Raw genomic sequence first — 20,055 nt, forward strand, 5'->3', positions numbered from 1 at the left:
AGCCAAAAAGCGAAAGAACCTTTAAAGTTACAGAGTGGGATCAATGGTTGCTAAGGTGCATGGTGCGTAAAAGTTGTCAACGTTCTGATGATTCCACAGATGAAGAGTTATACACTTCCACTGGCATTAATGTAAGCGCAAAAACTGTGCACTGGGAGCTTGATGGAATGGGTTTCCAAGGCCAAGCAGCTGCATGCAAGCCTCACATAACCAAATCCAATGCCAACTGTTGGATGGAGTGGTGAAATACACACTGCCACTGGACTATGGGGCAGCAGAAAAATGTTCTATGGAGTGACAAATCATGCTTTTCTGTTTGGCAGTCAAAAAGGCAAGTCTGGGTTTGGTGGATGCCGGGAGAATGTTACCTGCCTGACTCCACTGTGACAACTGTGAAGTTTGGTGAAAGAAGGGTAATGGTATGGGGCTGTTTTTCAGGGTTTGGGCTAAGCTCCTTGCTTCCAGTGAAGGGCAATCTTAATGCTTCAGCATACCAAGATGTTTTGGATAATGCTATGCCTCCAACTTTGTGGAAACAGTTTAGGGAAGGCCTGTTTCTATTCCAGCATGACTGTGCCCCAGTGCACAAAGCAAGGTCCATAAAGACATGGTTGGATAAGTTTGGTGTAGAAGAACTTAAATCGCCCGCACAGAGCCCTAACCTCAACCTTACTGAACACCTTTGGGATGAACTGGAATGGACATTGTAAGCCAGGCCTTTTTCTCCAACATCAGTGCCTGACATCATTAATGCTCTACAGAATGTATGAGCACAAATTCCCATAGAAACACTCCAAAATCTTGTGGAATGTATTCCAAGAAGGGAAGAGTGGAAATAAAAATAAAAAAATTGAGAAAGCACATGTACATAAGTATTCAAAGCCTTTGCCATGAAGCTCAAAATTGAGCTCAGATGCATCCTGTTTCCCCTGATCATCCTAAAGATGTTTCTGCAGCTTAATTGGAGTCCACCTGTGGTAAATTCAGTTGATTGGACATGATTTGGAAAGGCACACACCTGTCTATATAAGGTTCCACAGTTGAAAGTTCATGTCAGAGAAAAAAACAAGTATGAAGTCAAAGGAATTGTCTGTAGACCTCTGAGACAGGATTGTCTCGAGGCACAAATCTGGGGAAGGTTACAGAAAAATTTCTGCTGATTTGAAGGTCCCAATGAGCACAGTGGCCTCCATCATCCGTAAGTGGAAGAAGTTCAAAACCACCAGGACTCTTCCTAGAGCTGGCCGGCCATCTAAACTGAGCGATCAGGGGAGAAGGGCCTTAGTCAGGGAGGTGACCAAGAACCCGATGGTCACTCTGTCAGAGCTCCAGAGGTCCTCTGTGGAGAACCTTCCAGAAGGACAACCATCTCTGCAGCAATCCAGCAATCAGGCCTGTATGGTAGAGTGGCCAGACAGAAGCCACTCCTTAGTAAAAGGCACATGGCAGCCCGCCTGGAGTTTGCCAAAAGGCACCTGAAGGACTCTCAGACCATGAGAAACAAAATTCTCTGGTCTGATGAGACAAAGATTGAACTCTTTGGTGTGAATACCAGGCATCACGTTTGGAGGAAACCAGGCACCACTCATCACCAGGCCAATACCATCCCTACAGTGAAGCATGGTGGTGGCAGCATCATGCTGTGGGGATGTTTTTCAGTGGCAGGAATTGGGAGACTAGTCAGAATAAAGGGAAAGATGACTGCAGCAATGTACAAAGACATCCTGGATGAAAACCTGCTCCAGAGCCCTCCTGACCTCAGAATGGGGCGACTGTTCATCTTTCAGCAGGACAACGACATTAAGCACACAGCCAAGATATTAAAGGAGTGGCTTCAGGACAACTCTGTGAATGTCCTTGAGTGGCCCAGCCAGAGCCCAGACTTGAATCCGACTGAACATCTCTGGAGAGATCTTAAAATGGCTGTGCACCGATGCTTCCCATCCAACCTTAAGGAGCTTGAGAGGTGCTGCAAAGAGGAATGGGCAAAACTGGCCAAGGATAGGTGTACCAAACTTGTGGCATCATATTCAAAAAGACTTGAGGCTGTAATTGCTGCCAAATGTGCATTGACAAAGTATTGAGCAAAGGCTGTAAATACTTATGTACATGTGATTTCTCAGTTTTTTTATTTTTAATAAATTTGCAAAAACTTCAAGTAAACTTTTTTCACGTTGTCATTATAGGGTGTTGTGTGTAGAATTCTGAGGAAAAAAATTAATTTAATCCATTTTGGAATAAGGCTGTAACATAACAAAATGTGGAAAAAGTGATGCGTTGTGAATACTTTCTGGATGCACTGTACCTTCACATTGCTCCTTACCCTCCTTACCTTACTTGCGCTATAACGTGTGATAAACCTCTCACGTGGTACTCCGCTTACTTAAAAGCCTTGTACAGCGCCTGTCAGATTTGGAATTGATTGTTTTGCTTTTCTTTCTTTCTCTCTCTCTGACATTCTCTGCTCCTGACGGAACTGTCATCTCCGTCTTGTCATGGAGCATGTTTAAACTTTTGAAAAAGAGACAAATGTTCATTTGCAGTGTTTGAATAAAGTTCATGTCTCCACAAGCTCATGTGTTTCTGTGCAAATCTGTGACCCAAGCATGACAAGATATATATATATATATACTGTATATATATACAGTGGAACCTCGGTTCACGACCATAATTCGTTCCAGAACTTTGGTCGTAAACCGAGTTGGTCGTGAACCGAAGCAGTTTCCCCCATAGGATTGTATGTAAATACAATTAATCCATTCCAGACCGTACAAACTGAATGTAAATAGGTAAAAATATGTACAGATTAAGCACAAATATAGTTAATTACACCATAGAATCCACAGTGTAATAGTAAACTAATGTAAAAACATTGAATAACACTGACACAAAACACCCAGGCTCCCTGATCAGCTACAGGAGCTGGCTCGCCAGCCTCTCTGTGTAGCGAAGCACAAACACACACACACACCTATCCGTCCCCCAATCCCTTCCCTGTCAGCTGCCCGCTCTCTAATCTCTCTGTAGCACGTGCTCAGCAGCATTTTTTAAAATGACTTTTAAGCACAGCAGAAAAAAATTCCAAAGCGCTTGTAAAAACCAACTCACAAGCAAACAAGAAAGCGAGATTGCAGGAGATCACGCTATTAAACCTAAAGCCTGATCGCTGTAAACAATGTTTTTAAATGAGTTTTAAGCATAGCAGAAAAAAACATCGCACAAATCCGAACTTCATTTAAAAACCAACTCTCAAGCAACCAAAAAAGTAACATTGCAACAAATCACACGATGAAGTCCTCCATGTAAACAATTTTCATGAGTTTTAAGCACAAGGAAAAAGCGAACATTTGAAAAAGAGAAAATAACATTGCAACAAATCGCATTATGAACTAAAAAATTACTCTTGAAAAATCCGTAATACAAAACCACCAAGAAAACTAACCTTGCATGAAACGAGTTCTGGCATGAAGTGTTTTCCTCCAGGTGTTTTCTCTCTTGTGATTTCTTGGGTTTCTGGTGCTTTTAGCTGTTTAGCTGGTGGGAGTGAAAGCCTCATGCAGCCATTCCAAAAGAACGCTTCTTGTGGCCCTCCACATTACTGGCAGTCTGGCTTTGTTTACATTATGCTGCTTGAAAGCACGAGGGTTCTCCGATTGGTAAATGAGTAAACTGGTAAACATTTTTCCACCTTTTGTAATTTCTTTCTTTACTTCGATTTCAATTTTCTTCAAAACTTTCTTCTGACAACTCTCCACTTGCTTAGAAGCCATAGTTAACTGCAAAAGCACACGAAATACTGTAGAGCACAAAGAGAGTGCACGTCTTATTGAAAACAATGAACAAGGAGCGGCTTTGCTTAAATGAAAAAGCATGGCCGCTCTCTTTCTCTCTCAGGCTGCCTGTGGGGGGAGGGGGATGTTTTCGCTTGCACTACAGCCTACAGATAGGCAGGCAAACATGTGTGAAGCAGTCTCCTCCTCCCCCACCCTAGCAGGCACGTGCTAGCTCACCCTCTCTCTCTCTTTCTCTCTCTCTTTCAGCTCAGCTTGCAGGCAGGCAAGGGAACCTGGCTTGTTCGTATACCGAGTGTGTGGTTGTGAACCGAGGCAAAAGTTTGGCGATCTTTTGGTCGTGAACCGAGTTGTACGTGAACCGGGACGTTCGTGAACCGAGGTTCCACTGTATATATATATATATATATATATATATATATATAAAACTACTCTTTTAAAAATGCATTTCAGATTTCACCCTATACTCTACATGGCCACATAAACCTTAAATGTATCTAAGAGATCATCTAAAGTTACTTTCAAAATGACTTTCAGAACCCAAGTTGTCTCTGAGGTAGTTGATCCTACAGCTACAGCTTTACTTGTCAAGCACTTATTAAGTATTATGGACATATTGCAATGTTTGTAAACTATAAATGAAATTACATGTACAGTGCCGTGATATTTTCATAATGAAAATGAGAACTAGAACTTAAAATATTGTTTTTCGTTTTACAAGAACGAGAACTGAAATTAAGGCAAACAGAGAAACTAAAACTAAATACAAATTTGTGATATGTGAACAAACTAAAATGAGAATGAAAATTGAGTAAAAAAGAAAAAACAGCAATAGCATTTTTATTCAATTCGTTCGGTCATGCAGAGGGGTAGTTTGTAGGTCACCTTGAGCGTCCAATTACGTTGCGCTGTTCATTATGCAGTGATCTTGTAATCTGGGCTTACTATAGTCACGTGGTGGAACTTCCATAAAGGACCATTTGTTTGTTTGTTGAGCAGATTTGGCTTGTCGGGTTAAAGCAGTAAGCACTTGTGGTTGACAATGGTAAGTTTTGCGCAGATGTTTACGGGTAGAAAGTGAGAAAGTAACGTGTGGAAATACTTCAATTACAGCACAGAAGAAAATAAAAGCAAATGTAGCATGCGAGAAGAAGAGTCTTGGTGTTTAAGTGCAGGACCAGCTGGATCAGTACTTTGTGTAAGTCCAGCACTTCTCTGGCACCTTGACTGCACTTTATACAGGGACATGCGGTATCACCTGTCAGTAAAAAGTAAAAAAAACTAATAATTATAACATAAAATAAATTTGTCCACTGGTCTGTGCTATAAATTTGAATTCTGTATGATTACAATAATTATGATCATTTTTATAGTCAAAATTGCTGAATTTGCGCATTTTCCTAATCAAATACAGGGGAGAAACGTGAGGTGCGGCAGCAAAGGGACGAGCCTCACTTCAGACTACGCTATCCCTCACACACTGGGGTTGATGCAAGCAATTGGCACGTGCCTGTTGCTGTCTTTCTGTATGTTGCCAATATAATGTTTTCACACATGTTTATTATACCCCCATGACTTTCCACAGTCTGGCTAATATCTTAATGAATGAGTGTGACATATCTAGTCTTGCTGATCGGACATAAAACCACAATGAAAAGGTACAAGGTGAGGCAGACAGTACCGTGCTGCACTAAAGCTCTCGCTGCCAATAAGTTAGCGATATCAGAAAGTCAAGTGCATTGCAGCAGTCAGTTTATTTTTACTTTTTGTTCCGACTGACTGAAAAAATAGAATATTAAGACTTTTAAAGCTAAAGGAAAATAAGGAGGACTTTTACAAGAAAGTGACAGAAATTTTCGTGGAGAAGGATACACACATGGACTTCATTTACAAATAAAGGTAAGACCATAAATTGTTTTCAATTTTATCAAAAATGGGAACAGACTAAGAAAAAAAAATCCATCCATCCATCCATTATCCAACCCGCATTTAAAAACTAAATTTTGACCTTAAATAAAATATTCTTTTGTTGTTCGTGTTATCCTTTTGTTGAACAGTCTTAAATAAAATTAATTAAAGCATCATAATTAAAGGCTTTTAAAAACAACTAAATATTTCAATTAAGGTCAAAACTGAAATCCATATGTTTTTTGTGCACCACTCTATAATTTCATTTGTATTGAATGAGTGTGAATTGTCAAATTGCAACAGCACATTTAGAACACGTGGAGTGTGCAGAGCAAATGCACTCTCTCCACTCTCTCTCACTGCTATAAATGTAATGTTCTTTCTTAGCCAAATATGTGCCTTACCAATCTGTGTGTAAATAATGCTGATGAGATATGAAACATAACTAGTAGTCAATGTGCATGCTGCCAATTGAATAGTGAATAAGCTATTCTTTTGGGTTCATATATTTATAACTCTCACCCTGAAGGAGTCAGCACCTCACCAGTCATGAACCTCACCACATGTCACTGCTTTAGTAATGCCAGCAGAAATCATCAACATATAGTCTGCTGGCACCAGTGGCTAAGGACCTTGTCTGTGCACCTGCATTACAGGTGCTCGTCAAGCGAATATTTTCATTATGTGGCTACCTATGCAAAAGACATCGTTGCAGCATGAACAAATCTCTCAAAACGCATGCTTGTTTAAAGCTTAACAGCAATGTGCTTGCACAGACTGGTTTCTTGGGTTGAAACATTTGATCTTGCTGACTGTACTCATTAGGCCACTTAATCTGTTTGATCATTGATAGTCAAGCTGTGTTTAACAGCATTATTAACTGAGTGTATTTTGTTGACTGAAGCATAACTTGCATTGAAATATGTGTAGGCCAGTATTTGTAGTCTTACAACAGAAAAAAACTAAAATTGTACTAATATTATGTAAAAAAGCCAGAACTAAATAAAATAAAAACAAAAATTTTAAACACAGAACTAAATAAAAATAAAATTTGTTGACTCCACTGAATATGAGTGAAATAAAAATAAAAATTAATTTTATAAAATAAAAACTAAAACTACAATGAATATCAGAACTGAAATATCACTGGTACAGTGTCAGAATCAAATATATGTTTATTATACTTGGTAATTTTACGTTGAATCTCTCTACCTCATTTGTTCTACAAATGTTACAATCCCAAAAGATATTTTGTGGGTCAATTTAAAATTACACCTATTAAACCTATTCATTAAATATAGCCTATTTCTCTAAACTGTGAAAAACCTCTTGAGATCGTTTATGATTTATATAACAAAAGTGCACTTTTAATATAATACTTGAAATCTGAACACATTCTCTCATTACTGTATCTCTTTTAGCCACAATAAAATAAAAGTACATGCCTTTAATTATTTTTACATTTTATTCAAAGAAGGCTCAAAGTGGAATTCAAAACTAAGCCCCAAAGGAAATACTAAAGTGTATACTTGAAAATGTCAACAACAGCACTTGCTTATTAGTTGAGCTGCCCTCTTAGAGCTTTCAAGTTTGTCACATTAAGTAAATATTTAATAATGTTTACATGTCATTCAGTTGCTGAAACTGGATAATGTAACCATCCTAATAAAAAATGCCAAGTAACCTAGAAATGAAAATCGTGAACATTTTGATAAAAGTAGTAGTAATGATACATACGACTAAAGGACAGCAATCTGCACACACATTATACGACCTGCTCTGCACAGAAACAGATTAAAAGGAAGAGGCAATTTCTATTTGTCGTGACACAGTTCAGTAGAGCTCCACAAACAAATAATTAGATGATCATTGTTGACAGCAAATATCTCTTTAATCATTGCAGAATGGCCCCAGAAAGAACTTGGTGAATGTTTTACATCAATACATTGTGCAGCAATGGCAAATGTAGTTTCAACTATGGGATTGTAGCAATTTTTAGCTCTGGATGTACAGTTTTAGAATCACATTTACATTCAGAATTTAAGATTCAAATAGAAAACATTACAGCTAACTGGCATCAATGCAACTAAGCAGGTACTTGCCCAGTATTTAAAGGTTTAAAAACCCAATGAATTACCATCACTGAACACTGTGATCTACAGAAAATGTTTAGATAGAATTATCAGGCCATGTAAACTTTCAGTGAACAATCTGTGACATAGAGTGAAATGGTAAAAATGATTCAAGTTCCACTAAGACAGTCTACTATTGTGTAAATGACTGTTTAAAACTGTTTCTTTGGATAAGTAACTGCAGTTACCTGGGAAAGAGCATTTGTATTTTCTGTATTTACAATTAGAAAAAAGAATCACAAAAATACACATATGTTCTGCTGCTAGTTATAAATATTACATGAAGAAGGATTAGAAAACGCACTGTCTGACAGAGATCTGATGAATGATAAATATACAAATTTCATTATTGTATTTTCTGACTTTGTTTTAGACTAAAGCCGCTTTTCCACTGCATAGTACGGCACGACACGGTTCAGTACAGCTCACTTTTGCGGGGCTTTCCACTGGGAACAGTACCTGGTACCTAGTCCTTTTTTTAGTACCCCCTCAGCCGAGATTCCAAGTGTGCCGAACCGTTACCAAAATGTGACGTGTAAACTCTGCTGGTCACTGATTGGCCGTAGAAAATTGTCATTACTGCGTCACTGGCTATTCTTTTCTTTAAAGGTACAGACACGCGGAAGTTTCGAAAGTTCTCCAGCCACTGAGTGTTTGTAAAACCGGGAACAATCACATCCCACCACTCTGAAGCACGGTTAAATGTCCAAACAGATGGTCTGTTGCGGCGACTTTTTTGCAAAATGTGGAAGATCTGTAATATACAGAATCAGCATTTTAATGTTACACTGGCAGTTAAGTTCATTTTATGCTTTGCAACAGTGATAAAAGTTAGCTAGTGATGTGCTTTTTTTAGATGCTTAACCTTGGCGCGTCGAGCTAAAGTGTTGTCGTTGTCAGCGTGTTGTTGTAAAGTTCCACGGTGTCACGGCAGTAGAGGCGGCGCAACTCTAACGACACGTGAATAATCCCACCCACTCTAAAGCGGTACTAAACTGCAGTCGAAACGCAAACCGAGCCGAACTGAGCCGAACCAAGGTGAGCTGTACTGAACCGTGTCATGCCGTACTATGCAGTGGAAAAGCGGCTTTTAGGAAAGCAGAATTGATACGGTGGAAAGCAGGCTTCTGAAGAATATTTTAATGGTAATTAAAAAGCTAAGAAAATGGAATTGCTGCACTGAATACACAAAAACTCACAACTAAACATAACCAAACTTTCCTTTTACAAAAAAGAAAGAAAAATGTAATTAAAAATATGAAAGAAACTGAAAGCCTGGTGCTTAAAATTATAAGTAATGTTAGTGTTACTAACAATATGAAGTGTATAAAAGAAAGACTGCACTAGAGAATCCATTCCCGGGCTCCCCGAACATTTTTCATTCCTGCATTCCCAGGAAAGAAACTGCTTTAATTCCCAGGAAAACGGGAACAGCCATGCTCGCATATATAGCAAGTAAAAGTGTAAAAATTGATTATAGTTGAAAATAATTAAGGTGACGCCATTGCTGCAGCTTGCACTACATCAGACAACAGCTTTGAACAGCAACTTGAAATTACAATGCGTCAGTCTGTTGCATCTGTATTATCTGTGTCATGAAACTTGCCATCACAGAATGATGACAAATAACTGGATGCATGAGTAAAAACTGAAATGGCGGTGTTTCAGAGCAACGGCAAGCGCAGGCGTTGTTTAGAACAAGTGTATCAGTATCTGATGATTGTGCCGCCTACTTCAGTGGAGGCAGAGCGTGCTTTCTCAGCTGCTGGCGTACTTCTGCACGAAGGTGCGCTCTTGCCTGGATGACTGCGCGCTGGACACGTTAATAATAATAATTCATTACGTTTATATAGCGCTTTTCTCAGTACTCAAAAGCTCTATCCACAGAGGGAGGAACCAGGAATCGAACTCACAATCTTCCACACTCTCCTTATTGTAAAGCAGCAGCACTACCACTGTGTCACCAATGAGGACGTTGTGCTTTCTACGCTCTTATTACCACAACTAAAGATACATGTACTTATATGACAGCATGAACTGTTTGTAGATAAGGTTAGTCTTTTATTTGTGTCAACATATTGCAGTAATTTTGTTAAAAATAAGTGTCGTTCGTTATAAAACCGTTCACATGTGAGATGCCCGTGCACTGTGTCATCCCCGGGAGCCCGGGATTCCTGGGAATGAAATGCGGGATTCCCGAATTCCCGGGAATGGATAAACCCGCCTGGGAATGGATTCCCTAGACTGCACACCTGCGAGTGTTCAGTGAACCTCATTAGTTTTGAATGTAACTTTTTTTCAGTTTGTGGTTATGTCTTATTTTTCATCAAGGTATGTACTGAAATTAAACTTTAAGGACAATAAAAATTAAAAAAATAAAAATCTTCCAATTTACATAAGCAAATACAGAACACAACAGATCACTGACAAAGGTCACCGACAAGACAGTAATGAGTCATTTAACTACTTAATATATTGAAAAGGAAAGTAGTTTTAAACAGATTTGTTTAAGAGTGAGAAAAAAGTATTTTTCACTGTTTCATGCTAGGAAACAACAATCAATATAAATTTTGGCAAGTCTGAACATTGCTTTCTCCTAATAAAAAACATGTTATAATAACAAAACAAATTAGTACAAAAATTAAAGTGTAATAAGGTTAAACAACAAACACTGATAAAGTCCAAGGACAGTATAGATTTTTGACCACTTTATATGTTGCTTTTAGTATTCCACCATTTCACATTTAATGCTCATATATGTTGTGTTGTCTGTTGTTTTTTTTTTTTTGTTTGAGATTTTAATTGCTTGCATTTTGTTTAGAGCTTTGCTTGCATAAAGCTATTACAATGTGTAATGGTTGTTCCTTTGTTTGCTTGTCTTTCTTTCACAAAGGAGGTGAAAATGTAACAGAAAACAAGGGAAACACCAGAGCATCCCACATACAGAAAAAAAGATGCACTTTAAGCTATCGAGTTACTGAAGAAGGGCTAAGTAAGAGGGGGTCAGTTGTTACCTGGTCAAGCATATCAAATTGTGCTGGAGAACTGTCCAAATTAGCTTTTAGCAGCATGAAACTGAAGCAAATATGGGAATGAATGGGAAACTCTATATCAGACACAAGGAAGTAAAGGTGAATGGACATGGTTTCAGGTAAATGTTAGAATTCGTGTGAAATCCTGCAGCAGATGATCTATTATGCTTCTAAAAATACCACAGTATATTATGTCCCTTATTTAATGACTTATTTGTGATAAGAGTATAATTTTACAGGAGATCTGAAAACTTGAAAAGTTTTACTCTTTTGAAATCTAAGCATTTTACACCAAAAAAAAACAAGAACAATAAAATGGCAAACTAACATTTAAATAACTTGACCCAACCTACTATAGCCTACATTATTTAGACATTCAGAAAAAGTATAATGAATCAGCTCTGATGTTCACTAAAGTTAAATGACCATCATATATATGTGTGACCACACAGATACTGTATATATTTCTGAGACTTTTGGCAAAGCTTGGTTATGTGCAGAAAGTAATCAGATTTTATTTATCCTTAACAGATTAAATGGTCAGCTTCTACAAGCCACAAGCATTTTAGAAGAGTCTTCATGATTTACAGACTCACTGTATAAAATAAGGAGGACTGAGGACTAGAAGGATGTAACTATATACTGGGAAAATAGTTTTTCCCCTCCTCATGGTGACAAAGCAAGACAACATCCTTCTAGTAAACAGATGTGACAGTGGGTCTATTGTGCCTGACAGCTCAAGAAGTAGTGTTAAACTAACTCTAGTTATTGTATGTCAAGATTAACAAAAAGGTGGATGCATAAGGATGCAGCATTTGGAGGTTTAATTCTTATTAAAAAAAACATCATACCGTCCCAAAAGAAAAAAATAAAGAGTGATTTGATCATTTTAGTATTTAATTTAAAGGTCATAGTAGTGTCTTTATGAGACAGCACTACAGATGACAGAAAGACTGAGGATGGAGTGAACATGCCCTCTACGAAGTAAAGAAAGTAAAGAAAGACACAATAAAACTGCTTATAATGGCAGAAACTGTGCTTTGTATTTTCAAACTCATATTCACTATAATTACCCTCCTTAGAAAATCACATCTGTATACTAAATATTAAAAAAGAAAAAGTTATTTTGCGCTTATACTGTTTTTGCTGTGATAACTGACAAGTAACTAGTGCCGTAGGAAGAAGTGAAGGAGGTGAAGAGTTTAAAGAACAGCAAGGGCAAAATAAAATATGCAAAAATGGAAAAAAAATCTATTTACATGTTTGCAAAAGTTTTACCTGTAAAGAGGGAGCAACTAATAATTTGAAGATTATACACAAAAATGTACTTAGCTAGAGTGAAAACTGTAAGTAAACAAATCAATAACATACCAAAAGACCTGATGAACAGAAAGCTATTAAATACAGAGTTGTCACAATACCAAAATTTCAAACTTCAAAACAATTCTAGGAAAAGTGCTGAAATTGAAAAAAATTTTCAAAACTCAATATGGTATATAAGGTAACTAATAAAAAAATGTAAAAAAAAAATTGTAATTCTGTATTCATTCAAATCTTAACTTTGGGGGAAAAAAATAACACAAATTTGCATCATTAAATGCAAATACTTTAAGTAATGCAATCTTTTGAAAAAGGTAAGAGAAAAGTTCTGTAAGCAATAAGAACTATATGAGTTAAATCCATTTATTTCATTGATGAAAAAAAATACACTTACTGAGATAGTACAATGAAATGTGACAAATGTCCGTATATGTTAATTGAATAAGTATTGCAATCTTTTCTAAACAGTATATAAATACAAATATTAAAACAAACATTAAATAAACTTATATGGTCTTCCATAAACAATCAGAAAAGCAACACACAAAGACACAACTAACACACTTAAAGGATTTGCATAAATGCAAACAGTGCAAATTGCATTTGTGTCTTTGTAACTTCTACATTTTTTGCAAGAAAGCCTGGCATGTCAATGTACTCTTCTGTGAGGTTACTACAGGCTTTTGTTGGGCTGCAAATTAACTCTGAAGTACTAAATACACTATGAAGCACATGTGGAAGTATATGAGCACACACAAGAGTAGTGCCACTATTTATGCAGCTGAGTATTGAAATGTTACAGCACCTTACATTAAATAATAAATTTGTTGAAAAATAGTTTTAAAATTTCATGTAATAAAATAAAAGTAACACAATATGGCATTAGATTTTGCAGCATGGGTTTAAAAATCGATGGAGGGAAGGAGCCATATAGTGCTGAAGTGCATTGCTTCTGAATGAACAGCAATTAAGTGAGCCACAGTTAAAAAGGAAGGCCTCTATCCTGACATTAAATATTTAACTGGCTACGAAAAGTGTTTCAACCTGTACAAAAAAAATATACATCACATCCTTTCTTCAAACACAACAGTTTACAGGTTTATACTTATTAATGTTCCTGTAATTTAGTAATGAGATACCTATATTGACTCACATGAAGGACTTGCATACAGGCTTGCATGTAATTTGTGGTTTTCCATAACAATTTGGTACAAAGCCGAAGTATTTCTAGGCTCCACTCTGGCTGCCCTCTTTGTCAGTTACGATTGCTGGTGAAGGCTCAGATGCTGCTGAAATTGCCATCTTATTCAAAATTATGAGTGGATGGAAACAGGGCTGCAACCTAAGCCATGGAGAACTACATATGCATTTTATAATGTAAATTGCCAAACTTATATTATACTGTGAAAAGGTATCTGACTTGACCCTCAAAGTCTTTTTAACATTTAGTTCCCATAGCCTAGAATTTGTATTAGATTTAGTCATATTTATTACTAGCTGTGATTCATAAGGAAATAGACCTCACTTTTAGTGCTATCGGTTTATTGCGTTTATCAGAAGTAGTATATAACTAGGTCTTTTCTGTCTACAATATTTGTATATATTTTATTTTTTTTTACCAACATGCAACATGTCGCTGTGTGAATGTCACATTTATAATGCATTACATTTAGCATGCTATAATTTTTTTGTAGAAGGATGCTTGGTGTAGGTAAATATACATCCACAGTGTGTTTTAAATTTATGAAAACTCATTTAAATGGTTCTAACTTCAATGCTGATCATTCTTAAAGTTCAGTGGTTGTATTTTCTTTTTATTTCTTTTCTAACGGTGACACAATATTCCTACATCAAAAACCATGCTGTTTTGTGATGCAACTGCAACACATAAGAATGCATTTTAAAAACAGTTTATCTATTAAAGCTCTTTAGCATATTAACCTAGAACTAATCTGAATAGAAAAATAAAATCTTTTTATTGGAGTCCTTTTATATATCAAATATGTTTATCAATAATTTTGCCTTAAACATATAGGCTTATATTAGCAAGAAAAATTAACATTTCACTTAAACACTTACTTGTATCGAGTAGTTAGAAACCCACCAAGGGAGGAGCCAATTATTGAAAATACCATGGCCACCATTCCATGCCAAAGTCCAATCTCTCCTGCTGACATGCCATGGTCCAATAAGAAAAGAGGAAACATGCTTATTGCTCCTTGTTCACCTTCAGAAAAACAAAAACAGTTATTCTTAACAGAGGTTTAAATCTAAAATCTGTAGTGACTATGTTAATCTCTAAAATGATAGCCATTACTGTTCAGCCAAAAATATTTTTACACATTATTTTTATTGCTAATTGCAGAGAAACCGTGAACTACTATTAGTGTTAGTATCTCATGCATTCTGGTGCATTACAATTGCAAAACATGACATTTTTTATGAAACTCACTTTTAAAAGCTGGCATTTAGATGTTATGTACAAGTGATCAATGATGACAAGTTAGCACCTGTATTGTGCCTCTCATATTTAATTGCTACTATTTGCACATCTGAATATTCCAAATTTTCATAAGCCTTGTAAGCAAAATAAAGCTATAAATTTGTAGATCACTAAGAAAAGGCAGCAAATATCTAATAATTAAACTCAAGTGCAATTTATATTTTATTGAAATTACCTTAAAACTACACAACACATACAGTTATAAGTCAACCTGAACTGCAGTGAATCAATAAAAATCAGGCATAAATGTCTTACTAGATACAAAAAATCTCTAGACACTACTGCTTCTTGGCTTGACCAATTGTTGTACATTTAATTGATTCCTCAGTGAAACACATAAAGAATCACATAGTCTCAGTACATATACAGTAGAAGATGCACAAGTCTTATCTATTTATTTTTGTATGGTACTCTCCACTGACTGCAGGCTCAGAGCACTGTAACAGGTTAACATAAATATATAAATTAATTTATGCACAAAATAAACAAACTAACTTCAATCTAAATAACACATAAAGGATCCTAACAGTATATGCTCATTGATACTGTGGAGATATGGTCTGTTGACAATGGAGGGAAAACCTCTAATTAACAGTATCTCCAGAGAAAATAAATCTATGGGGTAGTCCACAGTCCACTGTAAGAAAATAGACAACGTCCAACTGAGTCACAGGCCTAGAGACCTAGGCCAACCGGCTGCCCTACCGTTCCTTGGCATTCTACAGTATTAGATAAGATGTACTAATCTTTCTAATAAGATGGCATGATTCTTTTCATCATTACATATAAGACTCCGAGTATCTGGGCAAGAAAACAGCCTCGAAGTGGAGTAGTAGCACCAAGTGCCACAAAACAATACAGAGAAGAAAAACAGAATAGAGCAGGGTTAATAATGGTTCAAAATAATTGTAATACATATGTTTTTGTAGAAATGACTAACAAACAGAGTTATAATAAGAACAGCTAATCAGTAGCTCTAATCAGGGCATGCTAGACTAATATAATGAGTCTTTAGCACAAATTTAAAAATTGGGATCAAAGAAGCACTTCTTATACAAGCAAGCACATCAATCCACAGTAATGAATCTCTGTAGCTAAAGGTCTGGTCTTCCACTTTTGTTTTGTTACTTATTCATTTACTCTTTTGGCAAACCTATGTGACTTCCAATCTGAAGCCCCAGCTCAATGGGACACACAATGATAGTGAATAAAATGTTAAATTAGCTTAAGCTTACAAAACAAGACAAAATGTTTTATCTGAGTGACACAGAAAAGCTTCTTGATTATTGTAACCAGTGCATTACTGTTCTTGAACATTATTAGATTAGATTAGATTAGATAAATGTTATCAATACCAAAGGGAAATTTGGATGCATACAGTAGCAGAAACTTAAAAAAAGACACAGACTAACAGAAAAAATAATAAACTCAATCAATTAATGAATTAAAAATAAGTTGCAAAACAAACTTAAAGAGTATCCACATTTAGTTTGGGATGTCAGGTGTAAGCACTGAATTGCCTGATAGCAGTGGGCAGAAAAGACCACTGAGGTGCTGAGCTGTGGATAAAAGTGCACGAAGGCAGCAACTCCTGTAGGGATGGAGGGGAGTTTCGCCACTATCAGTCTTTCCATAACAACTCCCAGTGTGTCGAGGATTAGCTCCGTTATGGAACAGGCTTTCTTGGTAAGTTTGCTCAGGCCTTGTGCATCTTTTGAGCAAAAGTAGTGTCTCCACAATAAATTACTGACTGATATAGCATTTCAGCAGCTTGTTGCACATATCAAAAGAACAGAGTCTCCTTAGGAAATACAGTCTGCTCTGGCCCTAGTTGTACAGCGCAACTGTGTTGTCAGACCAGTTCAGTTTGCTGTTTATGTGAACTTCCAGGTACTTGTAGCTCTGTACCACTGCCACATCCTCCCCCTGAATGGTGACTGGCCTCTGAAGCTCTTTGGCATGCTGGAAGTCCAACACCAGCTCTTTAGAATTGCTGATGCTGAGTAGAAGGTAGTTCTTTCTTCACCATAAGACAAAGTCATTCACAAGCCTCCATTATTATCAGGTGCCAGGTGCTGGTGTTGTACTAGAAGTCTGTTGTACAGAGGGTAAACAGGAAGGTAGATAGGACAGTTTCCTGTGGTGCTCCAGTGTTTCACACACCATTTCTGACACACAGTCCCTGAGCTTCACAAACTGTTGTCTGTTGGTCAGATAATCCATGGTACAGAAGATTGTTGTGGCATCCAGATGCAAAGCCTACAGCTTTTTCCCAGTTGATGAGGCAGAATGGTGTCATAGGCACAGGAAAAAACAACAAACATGATCTTGAGTGTGGTGTTGGTTTTGTCAAACTGAGTGTAGTCTTTGTGGAGCATGCTGATAAGACTGTCCTCCACACCCATATGCATATAACTGGTAGAGGATTAAGATGTTATGAGACCAGGGATTGGAGCTGTTTCAGGACCAGCCTCTCAAAGGTCTTCAAAATGCATTAAGTAAAAACAACTGGTCTGAAGTTCACAGGATCACTGAAATGCCCTTTCTTTGGCACTGCCTACCATACTAGGAAGCCTTCTGCAAACTCAGGGAAAATGAGAACAGACGAAAAAGGACCCCAGAGAGCTGAATGGCACATGTTTTCGACACGCTGGAGCTGATTTAATTCTTGCCCTGCTTCTTTGTTCATGCAGTTTTCCCAACTCCCTTCTCACTTTACCAGCAAAGAGAGATGTTGAAAAAGAAAACATACAGTATTTGGTTTTATTGGCATTTCTCTTAATATGTCAAGCACAAAATGTCTGATGAACCCTCATACATAACCTGAAAATAATATTAATAGAAAAAAAGAAAAAAAAAACTTAACATGGATTTTATGTGTATCAAACAAACTTGTATATTTATATTATATATTTTAGTAGTAACTGCAGTAGTAGCAGTAAATATAGTAATGTTATTGTCACAAGTGCAGCAAAATTCTTACCTGCATGTCTGAACAACAACTTTCCAGCACAAGAATGAAAAAAATAAATTAGACAACTGTGACAGATTAGAGCTTTCTCGCACCTTTGTACCCTCAGACACGTCAGACACCAGATAAAAAGTCCAGTTATTATTTATTATAATAATAATGTGCACAAAGCACCCTCCACTCCCCAATACTCTAATAATCAAATAAACAATAATCAATCACAATCCTCCAAACTCCCAGATGTTTAGCCTCCCTACCTCCCAACTCAGCTCATCCGTCTGGGATTTCCCACAGTCCTTTATAGTCCTTGACCTGGAAGTGTTTGTCCCTCAGTCCATGTGATTTTCTATTACTTCCGGGTCAGGTAAAACTTCTCTTTTTCTTCAACCTGGAAGTGCGTCATTCCTCCCGTTCACGTGACCAGGATGCACTTCCAGGTTATAGGGCACATAAGAGTCTACGAGCCTCGCTACAGCGACTCCTTGTGGTCACCAAGGTATCCAGCAGGGCTGTGTATAAAAACTACAAAGTCCATGAGGCCCTGCTGGAACTCGGGGCACGTCCTTGCTGTCGGAAGAGCTCCTCCTGGCAGCCTGGGGGTAAGGGTCGGCAACTCTTGCCGCACATCCATCACACAACTTCATTTCATTCAAATAAAAAAACAAAAAGTAGATTACCTTATGTACTGCTTACCACTTTTCATCTGTGGTTATAAGCAAAATCAATGTCCCTTTTCCAATTACATTTTTTATTTTATATGCAAAATACTCAGCAAATATGGAAAAGTAATAATAGGAATTTGTTAACTGAGAAAAATGAAATTATTAAATGAAAAGCAGAATCTAGCCAAAGTATGACATTTCAGTTACAGTACTTATAGGATGTAAAGTACTTGCTGCCTTACAAATTCAGTGTACTGGGGACAAATCACATGGCCAGTAGGCTATATGCAGCTTTTTTCCTTCATCAGTGTGGGATTTTCACAGGAAAATCTAATTTCCTCCCTCATCCCCAAAGAAATGCAGGTTAGCATGCAGTACATGCAGTAACTGGTGACTGTAATTTGACTCCACTGTAAATGAGTGTAAGTGAATGTTTGTGGGTGCTATTTTATGCACTGGCATCCTGTCCAGGAAAGCGTCCTGTCTTGCAGCAGCCTTATTTGATCTTAAAAGGAGTTAACCAAGTTTGAGCTTGTATGCATGACTACACTCAAGCTGTTCATAAATTGCATAAAAAAGTATATTATACATGGTGGAGGAAAAGTAAACTTTAAATCTCTTACTCGCTATCAGTAAGCTGCATTGAAAATATTGCTGATTTGAAAAAACAATTACTGTAAATTGTCTTGTATGACATATTTGCTCACCATTAATTGTCAGATGTAAAGTCAAAAAATAATTGTGTTCTTATTTTTTGCAATACACTGCTAGCCCTATAATGTTATTTGATGTAATATTCTTTGAAATGTTTTGCCTGGAAGCACATTACATATTATTCAATCAATGATCACTTAAAACTGTATTTGTCTTCAGTATATAAAGAACTGCCTGAACATTGCTTAAGCCATTTACTTTAAACACCAACAGCTCACTTATTTTATATTTTCAGTACGTTACTGATAATAAAAACAAAAGTTATAGTTTAAATAGTGAATAAAGACAAAACTAATAAAAAATAAAACATAATGGTTAATAAATAATGAGCTGTATAATGAATACAGGGATTATAAAAAATAAATTTATAAACTACTTTTACATCATAATGATTTAAGAAAAACGAATATGCCATCTACCATTTTTTCTATATAGCATTCTTGATCAAATGATGGAGTAAAGGGAAAACTAGTTTCCACTTTTACAGTTGTCATTTTAAGAACTGTAAAGCATCAAATTATAATAAAAGGCAATCAACAGTAATTCTGTTAGTTTAAAACATATCAGTAAATTTCAAAACAGGTCTGCATTATTTGTATTTTATATAAATCACTTCCAGTAAACAAGATTCTTTGTTGTTTGTGTCAGTAACAGAAAATGCAACCCACCTTACTGATAGCATTCACTCTTTCTGTGGACTCTGCAAAGACAATGATGCATTTGCTACAAGGCCAGACAGGGATATCTATGTAGAAATACAAAGTCTGTTTAAATGCATTTAGCATTTCATTATGATTTTTTTTATGTAATTATTGTAAATTAAAGGTGAAAAACAGTAAGTAAGCTTGATGGGAACATTACTTTTAGATTTTAGACCTTGATTAGGTGTGTACCAAAGAGATTGGAACTTTTGTAAGACATAGCAAAAACCAATTCATTTATGTTGTCTTATAAATATCTATATATATAATTCACTAAGGCAAGACACCCATGGAAAGCATGCCGGAAGGGGTGTGGATTCA

The 20,055-nt window shown here is 36.7% G+C and overlaps 1 protein-coding gene across 7 annotated transcripts in view; it reads right to left on the bottom strand.

The window, feature by feature from the left end:
• mfsd3 (major facilitator superfamily domain containing 3) overlaps positions 1-20,055 on the bottom strand; it is a 182,869-nt gene that overhangs the window by 140,022 nt on the left and 22,792 nt on the right. For all 7 annotated transcript variants that reach the window (XM_039750715.1, XM_039750720.1, XM_039750719.1 and 4 more), the window contains one exon: positions 14,263-14,410. In XM_039750715.1, the coding sequence (XP_039606649.1) occupies positions 14,263-14,410 (148 nt within the window). The remainder of the gene's footprint in view (positions 1-14,262; positions 14,411-20,055) is intronic.

Source organism: Polypterus senegalus, chromosome 4, assembly GCF_016835505.1.
Source record: "Polypterus senegalus isolate Bchr_013 chromosome 4, ASM1683550v1, whole genome shotgun sequence".
Lineage (NCBI taxonomy): Eukaryota > Metazoa > Chordata > Cladistia > Polypteriformes > Polypteridae > Polypterus > Polypterus senegalus.